The sequence below is a fragment of the Natrix helvetica genome, assembly GCF_964273705.1.
Source record: "Natrix helvetica genome assembly, chromosome: 2".
In the NCBI taxonomy this organism is placed as follows: Eukaryota; Metazoa; Chordata; class Lepidosauria; order Squamata; family Natricidae; genus Natrix; species Natrix helvetica.
Window position 1 is genome coordinate 98307384 of NC_138552.1, and position 23505 is coordinate 98330888.

The following is a 23505-nucleotide window of genomic DNA, read 5'->3' on the forward strand; positions in this document are numbered from 1 at the left end:
GTAATCTGATACTTCTTGTCTTCTTACTGATCTTTTCCCCCTTCTTCTTATGATTTGTGAGAAAATTCCCAGGTGCTAACCAACATGATCGAGTTTGGAGAATCAAGGTAGAATCGGAAGTTAAATTGTTTCTGTAACAGGTGGTTGCATGCTAGCAGTGCATTGTGTGATAAAAATAACCACACGTTTGCCTGCATCTATCAAGACTGCAGTTCTAAATACATTTAGGATCTTAGTGGAGACAGAATAACTCAGTTGGGCGTAAGAGCAATCTGCAAAGTATATTGGATTCTTCTCCAAGTCTATTTTTTCTATTGCCATCCCTCAGTTAAGTTCTTTATCACTGATCTTCTTGTCACATTATTCTTTTCAATAAAACAAATTCACTTGGACCATAGATTTTGTGAATTTGTAGACAGTTTTGCAGAATTCCTGTAACCTGATTACAATCCCCATTAAGCTTGTTTCCCGACCCGTAAGGTTGTAAAGACTTTTATTTCTCTTGCAATTGTACATTAAATAAGACCACAGCTCTTTCTTCTTCTATGTCTGATACAGTGTTTCTACCATGTATGTATGTATGTACCAGTGGTGGGTTTCAAAAGTTTTTAGAATCTCTTCTGTAGGTATGACCTGCTTTGTGGGAGTGGCTTGCCAGCCATGTGACCAAGTGGGAGTGGCTTGGCAGTCATGTGACTGGGTGGGCATGGCCAACTTGTAAAATGTGATGAAACTCATTTAACAATGCTCTTGCTTAGCAACCAAAACGTTGGCTGAGAAACTGGTATTTGAAGCACACAAGTCTTAAAGCTGTCAAGTTACAAGATTGACAGCTTTAAGACTTGTGGACTTCAACTCCCAGAATTCCTCCTCTTGCTCTTCATCTTGATGATGTGCAGACGGGCGGGGGAAGGGAGCTGGAACCGGTTCTAAACGGCACTGTACATTTGTGGAAACTCTTCTATAGAAGAGATTAGAACTGGCAGGAACCCACCCCTGGTATGTACTGTATGTATGTATGTATGTATGTATGTATGTATGTATGTATGTATGATGTATGAAATTCCTATGCCACCCATCTCTCCTACAAGGCGACTCTAGGTAGCATTATATAATGTATAATTTAGAAATTCTTGTATGTATAGGCATAATTCCACTCCATGACTGATAATGAGGGTATTGTTCAGAGAAATAAAATTAGGTTTGCATGTGATTGATTTTTTTTCTTGAATAAATTTGAGATATCAGTCAACTGTCTTTAGTTTTAACAAAACTAAATTATTATTGTTGTTGTTGTTGTTGTTGTTGTTGTTGTTGCTGCTGCTGCTGCTGCTGCCGCCGCTGCCACTATTACTACTAAGGATTCTTTGCTAAGTTTCCATGACTCACTCATGGAGATAGAAGGGCTAATATAGATAGAAGCACTGTTTCTGGAATTGTTTGTAGATGCTGTTGAGTTATTTATATTAGATGACTGAGCTTTTTCAAACAACTTTTGAAAACTTCAGGTATTCTTAAATTCAGGACTTGTGTAGGATTTCAAACTTTCTTAAATTCAGAAATAATTTAAACTGGGAAAATGCAATCAAATACAGGTAGACCCCAACTTACAATCAGTCCTTTAATAAGTGCTCGAAGTTACGGTGACACTGAAAAAAGTGGATTATCAATTTTCACACTTGTGACGTTACAGCGTCCCTATGGTCATTTGATCAAAGTTTGGATAATTGGCAACTGGCATGTATTTATGACTGTTGCAGTGTCCTGGGTGTGTGTGTGTCATGTGTCTACCTTGTGTGATTTTCTGACAAGCAAAGTCAATCGGGAAGCTGGATTTGCTTAATGACCACAAGATTCACTTAATAACTGCAGTGGTTCGCTTAACTGTAAAATTGGTCATAAAATGGGGCAAAACCTATTTAACAACTGCCTTGTTTAGCAACGGAAATTTTGGGTTCAATTGTGGTTATAAGTCGAGGCTTACCTGTATTATTATTTTTCCACTTCATAGTTCTGTCCTTGAAACCTATCATATAACTAATTTGGAAGATTTGGCTTAATTATTTTGGAGTTGAGTTAATATTTTCAGATATAGCTATACATTATATTATTGCTTGGAAACAAACCAGACAGATAAATTATTTCAGGAGTGACAAACCTTTTGCAGTCAATTAGTTTTTTAAAATAAATTTATTCATGGAATAATTACATTAATGGTGGAAGAATTTTTTTAAAATATTTCCCCAATATTTTTTAATTGCTAGGAGAGTAGAAAACTTCTGCTTAGATTAAAAAGGTAAGAAATCATTGGTATAAAAACTTCAATGGATAGACTTTATCGCTTGTACTAATTTTGCGTTTCTTATACAGTACATTAAAATCTTTCTCTAGAATATAGGGGTTGGTCTGAAAAATTAGGAAAGGGGAATTTAAGTGGAATGCTTACTAACTGCACGTGCTTATTTTTTCTTACTATTAAGAATCTCTTCCTTAGAAAGCTAACAGAAGATTACTGATCTAATGATTTAATATTCAGCAATATTTTGAGAAAACTAATTGCCTTGGCAATCTTGAAACCTTTGTACTTATTTGGACATTAGGAAAAGATAAATTCTTTTTGCCACTTGACATACAGTTGGAAAGGGCTTATCATATATGCAGTGACCTCAGAAACTGATTGGATTGTAATTTGTTAATCTCTTACTATTTATTCATTGAAAAGAGTTATATTTCATTGTAGAAATTCTTCGTAGAATTATGGGACATTTACAGCAGTAAAACACATGGAAATATAAAACAACAGAATTGTAAAGAATTAATATTGCAGCAATAAAAAAATATTCAATATATTGAAATAAGTGTTTGGTTAAATAAGCTAGCAGTTTGAGACCTTCTTGAAGAACAAGATTCTGACCAGATTCCAAAATGCTGTTATCAAAGACATGAGATGAATTCATTTTAGAAGGAATGTTCCAAAACTTAAGAATCTCTGTTTTGTCCATATCTAACAACTTTCAAGAAACTTTTGGATAAAAGTAGAAAGTTGAGTTCTGGCATCCTTTTCTTTCCGTAGATTTCTGACAGAATTTGGAAATACAAACAGTTTCTTGGCTGCTAAAAGGACAATACAGATTTTTGTTTCACAAAAATAGTGGTAGTTAGGCTCTTGGAAAATTGTGGTATGTATTTATTTTGATTTTGTTCCACCTTTATTATTTTATAAGTAACTCATGAATTCATGCCAGTTGTGTAAGACAAGTGCTAGGAATTTCAATGTATTTGTTGAAATAATATTACTCTTTATTTGAACCTGGCAGTGTTTCCACTTCGTTGCTTTCCAGTTTTGTAACTTAGGTTGCCAACTTTAGAGCAGGCGGTCTCTCAACACTGATCAATCTAAATTATTCCAGAATCTGCTTTGTGGCTGTCTGAGGAATTCTGGGATTTGAAATCCACAAGTCTTGCAGTTGCCAAGGCTGGACATGCCTGCCTTAAATAAATGAAAATAAGTAAGATTTTACGTTATATAGTATGGCGTGCAGCCTAGGATCGTAGAATATCTCTAAGTCAAATGTCAACATTCTGCTTCAAAACAGTTCAGGTCAGCTCAGATTCTCTGATGAGAATTAGTTATTTATTTATAACTTACTTGTTAGAAGGGAGAAAAAAGGATACCAGGAAGATGAGTGAAAGAGGACTTTAGAGAGAAAGAGTGCATGGCCGATTTTTACTTTTAGTTTTACTCCCAGACTGCTTCAGTCCTACCACAGCACACTGTCAAATTATTTCCTCTTGAGGAATGCAGCTCTTTCCAAAAAAACCACGTGGATTTAGTACAAAGTGCAGCGTAACTGTTTCAAATGCACCTTCCTTGTACCTGCTGGAACTGTCTAAACTGTCTAACTCAGTGATTCCCAAAGTGTGCGCCGCGGCTCCCTGGGGAGCCGCGCTATCGTCATAAGGGCGCCGCGAAATATTCAATTAATACCTGCTCCCGCTGGGTCTAACGCTGACGTCCCTCTCGGGCTTTGGAGGGAAGCTTCTGCAAAAGCCCGGGCATGACAAGTCTCCCAGGCTGAAATTTGCCGAGCTGTACGCGCGCGCCTGTTTTCCACGGTGTGGAGCAGCGGCGAGATTCTGGGCGGCGAGCGATGATTCCGGGGGGCATCAGTGGGGGGGGCAGGGTCCCCCTCGCGTTCCTCATCTTCCCGGATGGCCCCTGGAATCATTGCTCGCCGCGCAGAATCTCGCTGCTGCTCCACGCCGTGGAAAACAGGCGCGTGCGCACAGCTCGGCAAATTAAAGCCTGGGAGACTTGTTGCCACTCGCCTTTGCAGAAGCTTCCCTCCGAAGCGTTCCGAGGGAGGGCTGTAAACTTCCCTCCGAAGTCTTGGGAAGTTCTGAGGAGCCCCCCAAGGCAAAACGCCGCTGCCAGGTAGCTAAAAGTACGTCTCTGATTCGACTCTGTCATTCTCTCTCTGATTCCCTCTCTCACTCCCTCTCTCTGTTCCTCTCTCTGTCTGTCTGTCTCACTCACACACACACACCACAGTGTGTGTGTGTTTGAGTGAGACAGACAGACAGAGAGAGGAACAGAGAGAGGGAGGGAGGGAGGGAATCAGAGAGAGACTGACAGACAGACACACACACACACACACACAGAGGGGGAGGGAGGGAGAGAAAGATAGACAGACAGAGAGAGACACACACACAGAGTGAGTGATTAAGTGAATGAGTGAGAGACAGACACACCCACATACACAGAGTGACAGAGAGAGAGGAAGGGAGGGGAGAGAGACAGAGGGAGAGACAGACACACACACACACACACACACACAGAGTGAGAGAGAGACAGACAGACAGACACACACACACAGAGTGACAGAGATGGGGGAAGGAGGAGAGAGAGACAGAGATACAGAGAGAGAGAGAGACAGATAGACACCCAGAGAAAATGACAGAGGGAGACAGAGAGGGAGGGAGGGAGAGAGAGACAAAGAGCCAGAGAGAGAGAGAGAAAGAAAAAGAAAAAAAGAAAGAAAGTGGGAGAGAGAGATGAAAGAAAGAAAGAAAAACAACATATGACCACAATTGAGCCCAAAATTTTGTTTGCTAAGCAAGAGCGGCTCTCCAAATAAATTTCAATCGTGGTTTTGGCGAGATTTGGCTCAGTTGAAAAAAAAGGTTGCCCACCACTGGGCTAGTGTGGTGGTTAAGTTACTTTTCAAAAGCTATTTTTCTGATCCAAGATTTGAGAAGTTGTGCAGCGAACAACAAGCCCATCCATCCCATTAATAATTTTAAATCATTAAACGATGTTCAATAAATTGTGAATTTAAAGCTCGTGTTTAATTTATTTTTCAATTAACCTAACCTTAACGAACTAAAAAGTAGATTTCCAAATCCTTAAAAAGTCAAAAATTAAAAAAAATCGGATGTACCTATTAAGGGAGCCGCGGAAAAAATCCGAAGTGTTATAGGAGCCGCAAACCGAAAAAGATTGGGAACCTCTGGTCTAACTGTCACCACAGTCATATGAAAAAGTAAGCATACCCAAGTGAATTTTTTTATTTTGTTTCCAAACATTTTTGATCTTCATTTCAACTATATGAACAGCAAATCTCTTGCACCATTTATATTTTGTAATCCATTGTGGAATTTAAGTAAATGCAAATTTAGCATATGGAGAAAGTAAATGCACCCTTACATTTATCACTCTCTCAAATACCTAAAATTAGAATCAAGTGCAAATCATAGAGAGGATCTCTAATGATTTAGTCTTATTTAAACTGGGAACATGTAGTTTGATTTGCTCTTTATTGTTGAAATGTTGCAGAAAATCAAGAGATAGGACTGCGAGATCAAGATAAGCTTTATTTTGGCCAAAAGGTCCAGACAGAGATAACAATTTCTAACATCTGGACAAAAACCTATAGAAAAGACAGTAAGCTTTATACACGGAAATGCTTAACTTCACTTATTGGTTTCCTTGAGGAAAAAGCCTTATAAGTAGATAGGGTCTTACTTCTCCTCTTGTCTTGGGTCATAGGTACTGACTATGTGTTTCTAAGCGAACTTTAGCTGAACCTTGTGGTTTTGTGAGAACTATTGAACTCTATGATTAGGCACTCACCTCCCGTTCTTTTGCAAGCTGCAACTCTGCCTATGTGGCTTTTTAATATAGAAAGGGGCCCCGAGAGGCTGTCCAGCCTGACCCAGTAAGTTCACTCCTAATGTCCAAATCTCACTTTACGTCCTACTTTAGAAATATGTGATATCTCCATGCCTAGATCAAAGGAATTCTCTGAGGCCTTCAGAAAGAAGGTTATAGATGCCTATGTGTCTAGGAAGGATTTAAAAGGATTGCCAAACCATTGGAGTTAATCCTTACATTGTCTAAAAGATCATCTACAAGTGGAAAAGATTTCAAACATCTGCCAGGTCAGGCTGTCCCAGCACGTTCAGCCCCAGAGCAGATCATAAGATGTTAAAAAAAAATCTCTAAGAGCCCCAGAATTTCATCACATGACCTCTGGATAACCCTTACCACTATGTCAGGTTGTATGAGTCTACTATGAGAAATAAACTGCATAAATTAGATTAGATAGAAAATGTGCTAGGGTCCACAAAAAAATCAGAATCGTAGTGTTAAAAGGGACCTTGGAAGTCTTATAATTCAACCCCTTGACTCTACTCTATGTGGGACTCGGGCAACGTTAATGCTTGGTCATAAGTATCTAGCAAACACCAGGAGTTGGGGAACAATGTGCTCTGGACACATAAGGCAAGGATATTGAAGACATGCTTTGTTGAAAACTAAAGGCAGCACTTCACCCAAAGAATCTGAGTCAACTATAAAGCGTGGTGGACATCTTATGGTTTGACACTGCTTTACTCATCAGGGCAGGCGCCATCACAGAAACCAATATGAATTCTTCATTCTACCAGAGGATTCTTGTGGATAAGTGAGACGTATGTCAGAACAGTGAAGCTCAACTGAAAGTGGACCTTGCAACATGACAATGACTGTAGGCATTTCAGTTAATGCTCCAAGGAATGGCTGAACAAAAAAAGAAGAAGAATAGGACTCTGGAATGGTCTCAAAAAATTCTGGATTTAGATTTGCCCTTGAAAGGCTGCGGGGAGATTTGAAACAATCCCTCAAATATCACACAGCTGAAAAAAATTCTGCATGGGTTGTGGTAAAAAATTATCCCAAGTCAATATCAGAGACTGGTGGCCTGTTACAAGAAAAGCCTGCTTGAGGTTGCTTCTGCCAAAGGGGGAAGTACAGATAGTCCTCGACTTACAATAGCTAATTTTTAGTGACCGTTTGAAGTTAAAATGGCACTAAAAAGTGATAGAAATAGAATAGAATAACAGAGTTGGAAGGGACCTTGGAGGTCTTCTAATCCAACCCCCTGCTCAGGCAGGAAACCCTACACCATTTCAGACAAATGGCTATCCAATCTCTTCTTAAAAACATTCGGTATTGGAGCATTTACAACTTCTGGAGGCAAGTCGTTCCACCGATTAAGGAAATTTCTCCTTAGTTCTAAGTTGCTTCTCTCCTTGATTAGTTTCCACCCATTGCTTCTTGTTCTACCCTCAGGTGCTTTGGAGAATAGATTGTCTCCCTCTTCTTTGTAACAGCCCCTGAGATATTGGAACACTGCTCTCATGTCACCCCTATTCTTTCTTTTCATCAAACTAGACATACCCAGTTCCAGCAATTGTTCTCTATATGTTTTAGCCTCCAGTCCCCTAATCATCTTTGTTGCTCTTCTCTTCACTTTTTCCAGAGTCTCCACATCTTTTTTACATTGTGGCGACCAAAACTGGATGCAGTATTCAAAGTGTGGCTTTACCAAGGCATTATAAAGTGGTATTAACACTGATTTATGACTGTTTTCACACTTTTGACTGTGGTATCCCCATCATCACACGATCGAAATTAAGGTGTTCCAACACTGGAAGTTTTAAAGAAGAGATTGGAAAGCCGTGGCATAGGGTTTCCTGTTCGAGCAGTGGGTTGGACTAGAAAACCTTCAAGGTCCCTTCCAACTCTGTTATTCTGTAATTCTGTAAATAAATCTTAAAATATGGATCATTCTCAGAATTCAGTTAGTCATGTTTATCTTATCACAAATACTTAAAAATATGATCACCTGTCTTTATGAAGTTCATTTGTACCAAAACTGGAGATAATGTTAAATTTAACGATTGACAAAATGTCCTAGGAATCCTTATACTAACATAAAGGAATAAGAACAAGACTTAAACTCACAAACCTATAGTTCTCAAATTTATTATGACACCCAGGGAAATCAGTTCATAGAATAACGTGGCTGAATATCACGTCACTGAAATGTGATGAGAAGTAGAGGTTTCTTGTTTGTCGATATAACACATATTTTTGACATATAGTGGATTTTTCAAAAAGTTCTGCCTTCCCTATCAAGATCTGTGAACTTTTTCAGGATGTCTAATAGTACTAGCAAGACGCCTCTAAAGTCAAATTAAAAAGAAAAGGAAATTGGCAGTTTGCATGTCCTGATATATAACATATCATAACTAACCAAGGAAATAGCACACTATTAATAATTACTTGTGCTTTAGAGTTAATAAACATGTCACTCTAGGTTTGGCGAAACCATTATAAAACAGCACCCGCTCAAAAATGTCCAAGAAATAATAGGCATTTTCAGCATCCAAAGAAAGAATATTTGATGGATTCAGCCTGTTTTGAGCTTAAACAATCACATTAATTACAATTTTAATATTACTAGAATGTTGATAAGGTTCCAAGGAATGAAGTGTCAGAAAATAATCTAAATGGAAGTGAATTTGACATACGCAGAAAAGGAAGGATTAATGGAAAGTCAAATGTTCACTAGACTGAATTCACGCATATACCGTAATCCTGCAAAGTATGGAGTATAATTTTGGTGAGGTGAAATTGTGATTTAGAAAGGACTTCAGATCTCTAATATATGTTCTACTGGTTTAAGTGGTATTGAAGAATGTTCAGGAATCTATATCTAGACTCAAAAGTGTTGTGTTTTTTTAACACAAGGACAATCTATAGTGCCTTTTTCAAACGAGGCTACCTGAGGTAGCTCAGTCCAAATATTTAGATTACAGTAGTTCTGGTTTCAGAAACTACTTTCAATATCTAATATTGGCTAAGGCAAGTGATGCTTTCTGTATCAATGTTTTGCTTTTATGCCTAATTTAAATGACAGATTCTGATTATGCAGTTTAATAATTTGTAAACATTTGTTAATAGTTGATAGCCTTCTATTTGGTCAAGGTAGACTGAAATGAACATGAAATATAATAATAAATATAGTTTTTTAGTTTAATGAAACCTGCCCTTTGCTAATAATTTTAGATTCAATCCTTTTTCCTATATGCCTCCTTCCTACCATTGTTTGTTTTATGTATATATGCCAAATGTTTTGTTAAAGAAATATGACTTCTCTCAAATCCTTTTTCCAATGATAGATAACAGGATTTCCTTTTTCCTTCCTTCCTTCCTTCCTTCCTTCCTTCCTTCCTTCCTTCCTTCCTTCCTTCCTTCCTCCCTCCCTCCCTCCCTCCCTCCCTCCCTCCCTTTTTACAATTACATCACTTTCCCAAATGGTAACTAAATCCAGGTTTTTAGCTAAAATACATATGGTCTAAAATGCCATTCCCTGTAAAGAATACAAGTCACTTATGATGTAATTCTTGCATCATGAGGTCATGATCTGGAATGTCTAGGGATATTTTTCTTAAGTCACATGGATGTCCAAATGGCAGATGTATAGATTCCAGTCATCCTTCACATATGAAGATGAAGGAGATCTTTTCCTTGGCTCACAGTATAGACAGGAAACATCTATCTAGGATTCCTGTGAAGGATATCATAAAGGATTTTGGCAAGAGTGGTCTGCTTGCTGCTGGCAGTTTCTGTGGCTGGCTGAATGAGCAGCTTCTGTTTTAGGGAGATGCAAAAACATGACAAAGTTGGCATTGCATCAAGCTATAATGTGGGATTAAACAGGTATGTTAAATGTTGCTATTGAGTAAAGACTGCAGTTGATATAATTGGATTGCTGATACCAAATGCTATCATCAATACATTGGGTATTTTTCAATGACATCAATGGTAAATACACCAATGCAGATGAGAGGACAAAGAAATTTGAATCAAAGAAATGACATTATAAAGTATTGTGTCTGCGCCAGCATCTTCTGACCTATTGTCCTTTTTGATCTATTTTTCATAATGTTCAATGCTATGGGGGAAATTTGGGAACTGTAATGGAAATTCTTCTGAAACATGCCAGATGCATAGTCCTTCATGGAACTTGGTTCACAACTGTCTAGGGCCAATTGTGATGGAATCTCTGAAACATACATCTCTTGTTTCTTTGAAATGAATCTAATTTAGTGCTGTGCTACTAAATCTTGCTAAAGTTGAATTGGGATGTGGGACTGTATTTTTATTTGGAGTTTTTGGTGTTTTTGCAACCAGGCACTAACTTAGATTTAACAATTCTACCATACCATTGCTCAGTTTTCCCCTTTGGTTAATCTTAAGGCTTATATGATGGAAATATAAGAACTAATTCGGGGGAAAAAGTACGTTGCAAAGAATAGAAGTAAGTTGAAGAAGTACGTTGCAAAGAGATTGGGTAACCAAACAAAGACTAGGAATATATCCGTTATCCTTATGCAAGCTTTGTTAGACTGTTTTAGGGCAAAAGGTCTGGGCATCAAACAATCAACATTAACTTTTAATAGAATTGTTTTAAAAAGTATCTAACTAATTTCCATTTACAGTCGGTGGCATTTCCTAACCAAATTAATAAAGCCGAAGCTTAAGAATTCACCATTTTTAAAAAATACTACATGTGTATATTTTGAGCCTTGATGCCTCTATTTGAAATATTCAATTCTCGTTGAATTTCTTCTTTAATTTTATTTGCAATATTTTCCTTAGGTTGTTTGCCTCTTTAAAAAAAAAATTCCCTCCTTTAGCCACAGACTTTCATCTGCCCGCCCACTCACTGTTTGCTTCCTTCTTTTCTACTCTTGGTATGTCCAATCAGCAATATACTGAAAGATGACATTTCCTCATTTTAGAGATAGTGACTGGAGTGGATTGTACCACAATACAAATTGGAATATTTATATTTGTCATCCCCAACACAGAGTTTGTATCGCTTTTCTCTCTGGAAGCTTTTCAGAAAGTTGGCATCAGAAACACATTATTAACTATTGTTACTGTTAATGCTGCCTTAGTACTCAGCATGGACTATTTAGCAATGATGCTTTGCTGACTTGAAAACAGAAGGTAAACAGGCTTTTTCTGCCTCATGGCTGCTGGGTACAGTTAGTGATGTCATAATGTCACGGAAGTGGGTGGGATCAAATCATCCAGGTTTGCAAATATGGGAGATAAAAAGGTTTATGCAGAGAAGCTTAAGATAGTCCTTGACTCTTTCCAAATGAGAAAAAAATTCTCAAATTCTAGGGCTTGGGGGTTCTAAAGGGGTAAATGGGAGCCTGGAGCCATGGAATATCTATTTTGTATTTTCTTCCCCATTCTCCTAGGCACTGCTTGGAGTGTCCAAGCACGGGTTAACTTCAGCTTGCTGCCCAAGGACTGAGTTCGAATTTCTTGTAGCTCCGCCCCTTGCTCTCCTCAGAGGCTCAGTTTTAAAAAACTCAGTCGCCCTACAGGACGCTTTTTGGGGTGCTCCAGTCCTTGTGCAGCAAACTGGACCCTCTAGATAGCATATGGTAGCTCCTTTTTTGTTTTTTGAGTATAGTTAGACAATTCCTTAGTGTTTGTTATTTTCTTCCTCCTGTTGCTTTAAATAAAAGACTGAGACGCGCGAGGCAGGCTGCCGACAGCGTGGCTTGCCTTCGTTTTCCACGATCGCAGTCGCTCCTCGGAGGGGTTGTTTGGAATCTCCCAACGGCCAGAGTGGGGTCAGGTAGGCAGTTAGAGACCCCAGGGAGGCATTAGGCTTCCAATTTCTCCCCCGGGGTCGCTCCAGGCGTGAAAAATGTGCGCGGCCGCCATTTTGGATTTCAAAAATTGGCGCGATTTTCTCCCGGGCTTTTGCCTTTGCAGCGCAGCCTGCTCTCTAAAGGGGTAAATGGGAGCCTGGAGCCATGGGATATCTATTTTGTATTTTCTTCCCCATTCTCCACATATACCCAAGAAAGGAATAGTCTGGGGCTGTGCCACAATGAACCAGCTCTCCTTATAGTACTGAGGCCATTAAGTTTGTTGCAGAAAAATATATATGTTGGTATGCTGTTGACCATATTGTGACACATCAAAGATGTGGTGCGATGGTGGTTTTTTTTAAAGAACACTTTCCAAATTCCGTGTTTCTTCAAAAATAAGACCTATTCTGAAAATAAGCCCTTGCATGTTTTCTGCACATGCGCTCAATATAAACCATACCCCCAAAATAAGCCCTACTTAAGCTCTACTCCCTTCCCCCCTCCCTGCCTCGTCCTCCACCCTCCTACCTCGCCTCGTGGCTGCGGCACCAGCGCATCGTTCAGCCTCCTGTGGTAACACGCTGGTGCCAGAAGAAGAAGTGGGCCACCTCCGTGAGGCGAGGCAGTTGTCGGGCCGTGGATGGCCTGGCTGCAGGCGCCCTGAGGTAAGTAGTGTGCAGTGCACGGGGTAGCTCCACCCCCGCCTTGCAGCGGTTGCACTCAAAACAAATAAGGCATCCCTTGAAAATAAGCCCTGGTGCTTATTTCGGTACCCAAAAGAAAAATAAGACTGGATCTTATTTTTGGAGAAACATGGTAGGGTGCTTGGTTATGTTTCAAAACCAGTCATTGTATTATCAGGAAATAGGCTCACGTGATCCACACTTATCAAGTAGTTATGCCAATGAGAAGGCTATAAAGCAGGGGTGTCCAAACTTGGCAACTTTAAGACTTGTGGACTTCAACTCCCAGAATTCCCCAGCCAGCGGAATTCTGGGAGTTGAAGTCCACAAGTCTTAAAGTTGCCAAGTTTGGACACCCCTGCTATAAAGCAATAAAAATGAAACGTGGGTTGTGAAAAATGCTTCATAACAGCAGCATATTTGATAGATTCATTGCAGCTACTATTCAGATGGCTTTTTCATAGTGTGCCATCACAGTCCTCCTTCCTGTGTTGTAATGTTTAATAGGGACTATTGTGTCATGTTTGTTTTTACTACGGTATGAGATGTTTTAAAATTAGGTCTCTCAACAATTTGAAACAATGCTGTTTGCATATATAGAGTCCCAGATTGGAACCGGAAAAGTCTTAGTTTGTATTACATTTGATGGAAAAGTGTTCCTTCATTTAGGACAATCTTGAAGATAATGATATCTTTATAGCGGGTAAAACCTCAAGTCCTTAGAAATGGAGCAGTATATAAGCTTCATAAATAAATAAATGTGTGTTTAACAGAGAAAAAAATGCTGAGTGGTGCTGGAGTTAAACAAAACAACTTCTTACCATAAGGTGATAGTATCATCAGGGCTTCTCTGAACAAATCATTTTCATCATAGTTGGCCATTATACTAATGATGAAACCTTAAGAACGTGTCCCTGAGTTATTTTGCTGTCTCTTTCCTTCCCATGTCCTTTCCTTTTTATGATGTCTCTTTTGTTATTACCATGGTTGCACAAGCTGTTTTGAGAACCCTTAGGTGAGGTATAAATGCTCTAAATAAATACTTCAATACATTAAATTAAGTCATCTCAGCTGGGAAGAGTTTGCTAAATTTAGTTTGATGGCACTATTTACTTAATGAAAGGCTTCGTAACTTGAAATGTGCAAAATGTTTGCAACCATTTCAAGATGACTTTGTGAAACGTCACATTTCGAGCATGAAGCTGCTTTTTGTTTGAAAAATATTAATTTTGCACTCAAAATGGGACGTCGCAAAATTTCACACTTCAAATAGGTCAAAATGAAATGTTTCACATACTCCTAATTTTAATTCTTGCATTTTGCTCTTGTTTTTTTTTAAGAACTTTGAAATGAAAGTAGTTCCATCTTATAATGAAAATAGCTGCACAGAATTTTATCACTCGAAACACATTATGGCGATCATAGGTTATCAAACTGTTTATAATTTACAAAGTTTTAGATTTAGAACAAGTGAACTATAACAGGAACCATGAAGAAATTTCTTTTTTAGACAAGGCACTGTTTAAATTTTTTTGGCTTTCATTAATACACACACACACACACACACACACACACACACACACAAACATACATGCATACACATATATATACATACACACACACACATACATACATACATACATACATATGTATGTATTTGTGTTACAACCCCTGGTATGCCCAAATATGGGAGGGAGCTCACTACTCCCCCTTTCTGTCCTTTCGGCTCATTACAGAAGACCATCCAGGCAGAAAACCATATTTTTATTTTTAATGTTGCCTTTTTCTATTTGTGTTGTATTTGTGCTGATAAATAAATAAAGGGAGACTAGTATAGATCTATTTCAAGCTATTTAGCTCTCATCAGCTAGCCATACCCTTAGCCCAGGTTCAAATCCCAGTAAGGGTATGGCTAGCTGATGAGAGCTAAATAGCTTGAAATAGATCTATACTAGTCTCCCTTTATTTATTTATCAGCACAAATACAACACACACACACACACACACACACACACACATATATACACAAAATTTTTATAAATGTCTATGAAAATATGAAAAGTCTAGTTTCTTTACAAATATTTTGTCTGCCTTCTCTTACAGCTTTTGAGACCTACAATAAGGTTTCCAGGTTTTGAACATAAAATTTGGGTAGCAGTTCTGTTAAGATTTCTGAATTAACATTAAGGTTTGAGGTTTCTGAATTTAGAGATAGAAGCTGAAAGAAAAAAAAAGCAGAAGTCTAGGAAGTTCAGAAAGTCTCCTTAAAATAAAAGAGAAAATAGAAATTTCCATTCACTTCTATAGAGTTTCAAGAGAAATGTACAATATCCATTTTAATTTGTGCATAGAATGTAGTGAAAGTTTTCTAATCATCTGTTATTTGTTGCCCTAATTGACTTGCACTTTAAAAAAAAATTTTTATTTTCTACTCTTGTTCCTCCTTGTAATATTCTCTCCTGTTTCATAGCAATGCAAGGCTGGAATGTACTACACCGTTAGATGCCACAGGGGATATGGGCAGCCATGATATTCTGGAAAAAGAGGGACATGAAAACCTGAGCCATGATTTCATCAATGGTACAACCAGTGGCAACGTGGAGGCTGCGCGGAGGCTGGCAAAGCGCCTCTATCATCTGGATAGATTCAAACGATCTGATGTGGCAAAGCATTTGGGGAAAAAGTAAGTTCCAATTTTCTACCTTGAATCTATCAGAATGTTATGAATACATCTGAGTTTCATTTCCTAATAACCTGATCTATGATGTTTCTTTCTCTGTTGAAGCAACGAGTTTAGTAAGCTTGTAGCTGAAGAATACCTCAAGTTCTTTGATTTCACGGACATGTCATTGGATTACTCTCTCAGGTAAGAAGCCATCTTCCCCATGTATTTTCATGTGTCATTTCTCAGCCAAGGAAAATGCTATACTTCAGTTATGTGTGTCTAGAGGCTGTACCATGGGTAAATTAGTGCTAAACTTGTGCCAACATCCCACTTCATTTGCTTAATTTAACTAGAATATTAGGTCCATTTTAACTCTTTGAAATGCCTGGGATACACACACATACACATATACATCATACCTATACCTATACATACCTTTCCAGATAAAGTTTTTAAAAAATCATTCATTTTATTTATTTATTTCAGTGTTTCCTACCCATGGAAACTTGAAGTTGTGTTGGCTTCAACTCCCAGAATTCTCAAGCAATTCTGGAAGTTGACCTCTACATATCTTAAAGTTGCCAGTGTTGGGGAACACTGATTAACTCGTTTATCAAATATGTACTATATAGCCGCCAAGCTCAGGGATGTCAAACTCAAGGCCTGGGAGGGTGCTTAGATCTGGCCTGCGGGGCCGCCCTGGAAACAGGGAAGGACTGGCCTGTGGTGCCTCTGCCAGCGAAAACGGAGCTCGGGAGGGCCGGTTGCAGGAGGCCACTGCAGCCGAAAATGAACACTCGGGTCACCACAGGTAGGCCACGCCAACCCTGGCCACGCCCACTCTGGTTCTCTGATGTCAAACACAATCCTGATGCAGCCCTCAATGAAATTGAGTTTGACACCCCTGACCTAGCTCAATATATGACTCTGGGTGGCTCTCAAACAGTTGAAAACAGGAAAACACTATAACAATTACAACAATTTAAAACAATAAAAAGTATATAAAACTATAAAAATAATAAAATTCATAGCCACGGTGAGAAGTATTTGGAATCATTTTTGGTAAAAACGTACTGAGATAATTCAGATTTCTGTGTAAAGTATTAGTTTTATTGCCTAACTTGAGCAATAATGATCCATGTGACAGTCTAATGCACTGAACTATATTTTGGGAGGCAGCAGAAGAAATTGTTTTTGTTAACCTTTCCTATGAAGGATTCTACAGGGACGCGGTGGCTCAGTGGCTAAAATGCTGAGCTTGTCGCTTAGAAAGATCAACAGTTCAGTGGTTTGAATCCCTAGCGCCGCGTAACGGAGTTAGCTCCCGTTACTTGTCCCAGCTTCTGCCAGCCTAGTTCAAAAGCACGTAAAAATGCAAGTAGAAAAATAGGAACCAACTTTGGTGGGAAGGTAACAGCGTTCCGTGTATCTTTGGTGTTTAGTCATGCCGGCCACATGACCACAGAGACGTCTTTGGACAGCGTTGGCTCTTCGGCTTTGAAACGGAGATGAGCACCGCCCCCTAGAGTCGGGAATGACTAACACATATGTGTGAGGGAAACCTTTACCTTTATGAAGGATTCTATGGATAATTCAATACCTGTATCCCATTAAAAGTCTGCAATCAAGTGGTCTATGATTTTTTTTAGTATTACTTTGATTCAGACTGAATTCTAGACTATAAAGAGATACGTTTCTTATTCTCCTCCATCCATTTTCTGGATTATTTATTTTAACTGCTTGCAACTGTCCAGGCAGAAATATTTCTCATCTCCTGCTACTAGGTCATTCCAACTGGAGATTCCAAAAATTATAGGAGAGGCCTTCAATATACAATGCACCTGTTTTACTACAAAGCTCTATTTTCTCTTGTTACATCCAGGGAGAAATGAATGTGACATGGGCCTTGGAAAGCTGAATTGGAGTAGGATTTGGTCAGATGTGTTCCTGCCTCCGCATGTGCCTGCTTTTAAATAGCCACAAATTAGGATGGACCTTCTGTGCAATTTGTTTTAGTTGGTGGTGGGTTTTTTTGGGGCAGGGCTGGAAATGCACGGCACGGCTTCATCAAAAGAAACTTCTTTATTTATTTTAAATGGCTTTGTAAAGAAACAGTTTATTGTGCAGTTTTATGAGGTTGTGGAAGGAGAAATAACAAGAAATCACAGCAGGGCTATGAAAGAAATATAAGGAAGTTAGAAGAGAAAGCTGAAAAGTGATGACAGCTGTATCATTTAAAAAAAAACACACAACTGCTGTAGGTTGATAGACTTGAAGGCGTGTTTGTTTTGCAGGATGCACGCTCTCTGCTGGAAGACACATTTAAAGTAAGCCCAGCACCTAAGGAATCATCAACAGAGATTTCATGTAAACATGTTTAAGAAAATAGCTAATCCTACCTCTCCCTTTCCTCCTTGTTTTCCCACAGTTCCTTAGTCCCAGGAATTGCAGCAAAGGCTGCAGTATGTTTGCTATACCTACAGGTATTTCTAGCAAGTATTTGCTACCTAAACTAGCATCTTTTTTATAGATAGGCAGTAGATTTTTAAGAGTCTTAAAATATACACCTCCGCTTTCTTTTCAAGTAAGATTAGTAGCTAAGGAGTAATAATGACCAAGCAGTCGTAATAATAATAATACTTTTTATTTACAGTATGCTTATAAAAAATGCAGTATAGTATGACTTCCCCTCCCCCTCTTAAAGTTAGACCAGCACAGACTTTAACATAATTTTACAAAACAGTAAAAACTAAGCTGTTCCGTACAGTCTTTGATACTGAAGGCAACTGTGCTTGTGTTAATGGCACCGGTAGTTATACAATACAGTGGTTTTTATTGTAACACACACAGTGATAGCTGCAACAATATGCACACGGGATACATACTTTATTCAAGCTATCTTCAATTTTGAAAAAGTTATCTTTAATTTATAACCTTAGCATAGGAATATTTGACATTTTTTCCCACCTTTAAATTTCTTTTTAGGACATTTTTTAAAGCCTTTTCCCTCATCGGAGAAACTCAGGAAAGAGAGAGAGTTCTAATTCATTTCTCCAGCAGATACCACCAATGCAACCCCAGTGCTGTCTCCACACAAGGTAACCATCCTTTCACGGTTTTAAGATAACGCTTGTCTCAGTGACGTGCAGTCAGGGGAGGCATAGTCTCACCACTGTTATCATGAAAAGAAAAATGTAAAAGGAAAAAGGTGAGAACTGAGGTCAGGCTGAGCTAGTTGCTGCCTCACCGTGGATGACTCTGCTTAACTGTTTAAAAAAGCCTCTTTAAAAGTGCCCTCTACTATGAGGCAGGAGAACTGCATGCCTCATCTAGTCTGACTTTAGGTGTTTTATGATCACTTGAGCAGAGTTAAGCAAGGGTTAAAAATTCCTGACATAGGTGAGGCACGCAGTTCTCCTGCCTCATAGTAGAGGGCGCTTGCTTGGGCGGGGCTTCTTCAGAGGACCCGAGGCAAAAGCAGAGTTGAAATCCTCTCTGAAACAGCTGGAAAAGGTACGTGTGGGTTGGTGGTAGGGGGAGGAATTCAAATTTCAAACTTCAAAGTGTAGTTTGATTGCAGGCAGAGCCATGTTGCCTTTTCAAACCTGTAATCAGTGAAGCTGGGCTGGATCCTTCCAGGGCTGGGGGAAAGTGTGTGTAGTCCAATCCAACTTGTGTGTGTGTGTGTGTGTTTGTTTGTTTGAGAGAGGAAGGAGAGAGGGAGGGAGAGAGGGAGGAAGGAGGGGAAGGGAGAAGAAAAAGAAAAAGAAAGAAGGAAATTTCTTTCGCAAAGGAGAAAAACAAATGCTGTCGCTTTAAATCGGAACTGAGCATGCCTGGCTGTGGAATTCTGGGAGTTGAAGTCCACAAGTCTAAAAAAATGTGAAACCCACCACTGGGTCAGTGCCTCATCACCCATAAACTGGTCACTGGTTTGTCTTATTGTCACTTTTACTCAGGCAGACTTCATAATGGCTATTTTAATGTTATAATCACACTAGACCACCCCAGAAACCCAAGGCAAACTATCTCCAACCCAGGATGTCAATAAACCCAAACTAGCTAGGGTGAAAATGCAGTCCAGTCAGTTATAAAATATTTATGGCCATCATTTGTTTTTGGAATTGAGCATTCACGGAGTTTGTTGCTCAACAATTAGAATCCTTTTCTGGTATTTGCATAAAGAATATCTTTCACTGAGGCTGTCTTATCATTTATTGCCCAATTAAGGAGGCAAGCATGATAGGTGGGAATCACTATTATGATCGGCTTGTGAGGTTTTCCTCCTTGTATAGCTTTAATTATACGAATCTGCCAGTGGTGAAATTCATTTTTTTTTTACTACTGGTTCTGTAGGCATGGCCTGGTGGGCGTGGCAGGGGAAGGATACTGCAAAATCCCCATTTTCACCCCACTCTAAGGCCAGCCAGAGGTGGTATTTACCTGTTCTCAAAATTTCCACTGCCGGTTCTCCAGAACCTGTCAGAACTTGCTGAATTTCACCCCTGGAATCTACACAAACACTTTGGAGGCTACACTGAATCAATTCAACAGAACAGATCTTGCTTTCTTTTTTCTTCTGCTTTATTTAAAACAAATGTGTATGGACACACATGCATACATTGCCGTGAGCATTTTATAATTTGAAATTGACTTTGTAGAAGGCTTATTGAGATAAGAGGAAAAACAAAGGCCACCCCAAAAGGCAACTGGACTTCCTTTGTTTTTCCTTGAAGATATTTAGCTTCTCATCTAAGAAGCTCCTGCAGTTCTGACTGAGTTCTGACTGAAGAAGCTTCTTGAACGAGAAGCAAAATGTCTTCAGGGAAAAACAGAGAAATCCAGTTGCCTTTTGAAAAAGCACCTTTGGGACAAGCATGGCCTGGATGACTGAAAATCTTGATGGAAAAAAGCAGAGATCATAAAAGATTAGTAATCAGGTACACACATATAAAGCGGACTCAAGCTTGTAGCTTCATGGACACAACACGCTTTGTGGAAGCAGCAAAGGAGAACAAGGAAGAAGTTCTGAGACAGGTTCCCGACAGAAGTGTCTAATACGGAGGCTGCATCAAAGCAGTATTACGCTATCTGGTGCAAATTCTGCACATTTTCTGCATGCCTCATGACCTTGTGCCACAATGGCAAGATGCTGCTTTTGTCATTTTAATGAAAGCTTTGGAGCTAAATTCAATTTTAGCTGGTTTCAATTAGGCGGAGCCTGGCTAAATCTGCTGGTTTAACTGGATTGCAGGCCCAATTGCAAAAAGTAAAACAGAAGGACGTGGTGGCTCAGTGACTAATATGCTAAGCTTGTCGATCAGAAAGGTCAGCAGTTTGGCGGTTCGAATCCCTAGTGCCACGTAACTGAGTGGGCTCCTGTTACTTGTCCCAGCTTCTGCCAACCTAGCAGTTCGAAAACACGTTAAAAATGCAAGTAGAAAAATAGGGACCACCTTTGGTGGGAAGGTCACAGCGTTCTTTGTGCCTTTGGCATTTATTCATGTCAGCCACTTGACTACAGAGATGTCTTCGGACAGCACTGGCTCTTTAGGTTTGAAATGGAGATGAGCATCGCCCCCTAGAGTCAGGAATGACTAGCACACATGTGTGAGGGGAACTTTTACCTAAAACAAAATCAAGATCAGATTCTGCAGCTGAGCTACTGTAAGACATAAACACCTATGTGGTGGATCTCCAAAGCGTGGCTTATGGTGGCTCTACAGTGACAAACAAAATCAGGCTGGTCTCCTCTCTCTACCAGTGATTTTATTTCATGGGATATCTCTTTCTTGATTAATGTCATGTATTCCCTTATAAGGAAATTGCTTTGGAGAGTGTTAATTAGGCTGTGGGGGGTGGGTGGGTTCCAGCTTAATTGGCATCATTCGTTTATAAACAGACGGGAAAAGTGGGAAGTGTGATTTTCTTCTTTCCTGTGTGGCTTTCTATATGTCATGCTTTGGGTGTTTTTAATCCTACAGATGGAGTCCATTGCCTCACATGTGCAATTATGCTGCTTAACACTGACCTTCACGGCCATGTGAGTATTGTGCAAACTTAGCACTGCTCCTCAAACTACGGGACGGTCTTCTGATGCATATCTGAGGTTTCTGTGCTCAGTGGGCCCAGACATTGCAGGCTTGGTTTTTAACAGCTTCAAAGAGTTGTGAAGTCATCTATGCCGAGGCAGAAAGTAACCTTTTACAAGAGGATTGTAAAAAAAAGGCAAGCATTTGTAGTTCAGAATGCACTGCATAAGAGGGAAAGAAGTTACAAGGCTTAATAGTCTGTAAAAAGTGCATTTAGCAAAGATGGAACAAAACTATTCGGCAAAGGCAGGGAAACATCTGAATGTACCTCCACAAAATGGATTTTAGAAACTCCAGAAAACTGCACAGCAAATGCTTTGGGATTGGGTCTCCTTGATTACCCGATGTCCTTAATTTGGTTTGTAATGGTCAGCAACTTGCAGCTCCTTTTCATACTTGTGAATGACCTCTGGCAGGTCCTGGAAGGGATGGAGGCAGTGTGTTCATCCTGAACCTATTTGATCTCCCAGGGGCTATTGATATTGCTAATCAGGTAACCTGAACTGCCAAGGGATTGAGTGGGAGGCACCATCCTACCTCCAAGGCTGGTTCCAGCTGTTTGGTAAGAGGGGAAACATGGAGTGCCAGAGGACGTGGCTCTCTCCATGCTCCTTTTTAATATCTACATGAACCAATGAGTAAGGATGAGTTGGCATGGAATTAAATATCATAACAACTATGGTAATTATAAATGTACATCTCTACCCTGGGCTGCTCAAACTGTCAAGGTACATTCCCAACACCTAAACATTATGTGAGTCTGGATGAGGAAGAATCAACTTCAGTTCAACCCCACCAAGACTGGGGTGGCTGTTGATTTTAACATCCTTAGTATCTGGTGATGTGGTATCTTTAACTCTGGTTTAGATGGCACCCACTCAGAATTGGTATGCAGTCTGGGGAGTCCCTTGGACTCTTAGGTCCTGCTCAAAGGGCAAATGGCAGCCATGGCCAGGAAGGCCTTTGCACAACTACATCTTTTGTACCAGTTGTGGCCTTTCCTAGATCAGGAGGCCATGCTCATGGTTACTTTTGTCTTAGTCACCTTCTGGTTGAACTGAATCTACACTATAGGAGGCTTCCCTTAACAAGCATTCAGAAGCTGAAACTGGTTCAAAATTCAGCAACACAATTGGTGATGGGTGCACCTTAATTTGCCCCTCTACCAGGGGTGGCCTTCAAAATTTTTAGCAAGGGGTTGTCTGCCCGGTTGCTGGGTGGCCATGGTGGGTGTGGCCTAATCAGCCTCCTGCACCATGGGGGGAGGGGCATTTTAGCCCTTCCCAGACTCCAGTGGCTTTTCTCGTTTTTCCGGAAGGGGGGAAACGCACTCTCCAGGCAAGTCCGGCCTTCCCAAACTTCCAATAGGCCCATTGTTCGTCTTCCCCGAGCCTCTGTGCACACCCTGCACTTACCTGCATCCAAAACGGGCCACATTGGGACTCCTGTGTGGGGCAGGGTTGGCGGGGCCAGCCAGGAGTGGGATTTGGGGGTTCTCCGAACGGCACAGAACCTTAGCTACAGGTTCTCCGGAACCCCTGCAAACCCTCAACAGCCCACCCCTGCTAGTGCAGAGTGAGCTGCACTGCCTCTCAGTAGTCTTCTGGGTGCAGTATAGTTCATACCACAGTGGTGTTAAAATCATATATTGCATGAGGTCAGATTAACTGTAGGACTATCTATCCCCAATGGTTTCTACCTGCCCTACTAAATCTGGCAGGGTGGGCATGCTGTGTGTCCCCTCGCTGAGGCAGTATCACTAGTGGAACTTCAAAATCACACCTTTTCTGTCATGGTGACCGGTCTTCAGGAAAATGAATATGAGGTGTCCTTGGTGCTTTCTGAGCTTGGTTGTTTTCTTGCAGATGTTTCATTACTCAAACTAGGTGACATCCTAAATATTGGTAGGGAGATTTGCTTTCATTTTATATTCTACGATTGGTAAAGAATTGGCTTGTATCCCAAGCCCTGGAGCCAAGATGTTGACAGAGCTGACATAGAATGGTTGGTGGAGGGATGTATTTTTTATGAAGACCTCAACATAGTTTATTTTGTT

At 40.0% G+C, this 23505-nt stretch overlaps 1 protein-coding gene across 5 annotated transcripts in view; it reads left to right on the forward strand.

The window, feature by feature from the left end:
* Positions 1-23505, forward strand: part of LOC309387798 (PH and SEC7 domain-containing protein 3-like) — a 194949-nt gene that overhangs the window by 61531 nt on the left and 109913 nt on the right. For all 5 annotated transcript variants that reach the window (XM_081944626.1, XM_081944627.1, XM_081944628.1 and 2 more), the window contains 4 exons: positions 15163-15375; positions 15478-15558; positions 18343-18455; positions 21342-21400. In XM_081944626.1, the coding sequence (XP_081800752.1) occupies positions 15163-15375; positions 15478-15558; positions 18343-18455; positions 21342-21400 (466 nt within the window). The remainder of the gene's footprint in view (positions 1-15162; positions 15376-15477; positions 15559-18342; positions 18456-21341; positions 21401-23505) is intronic.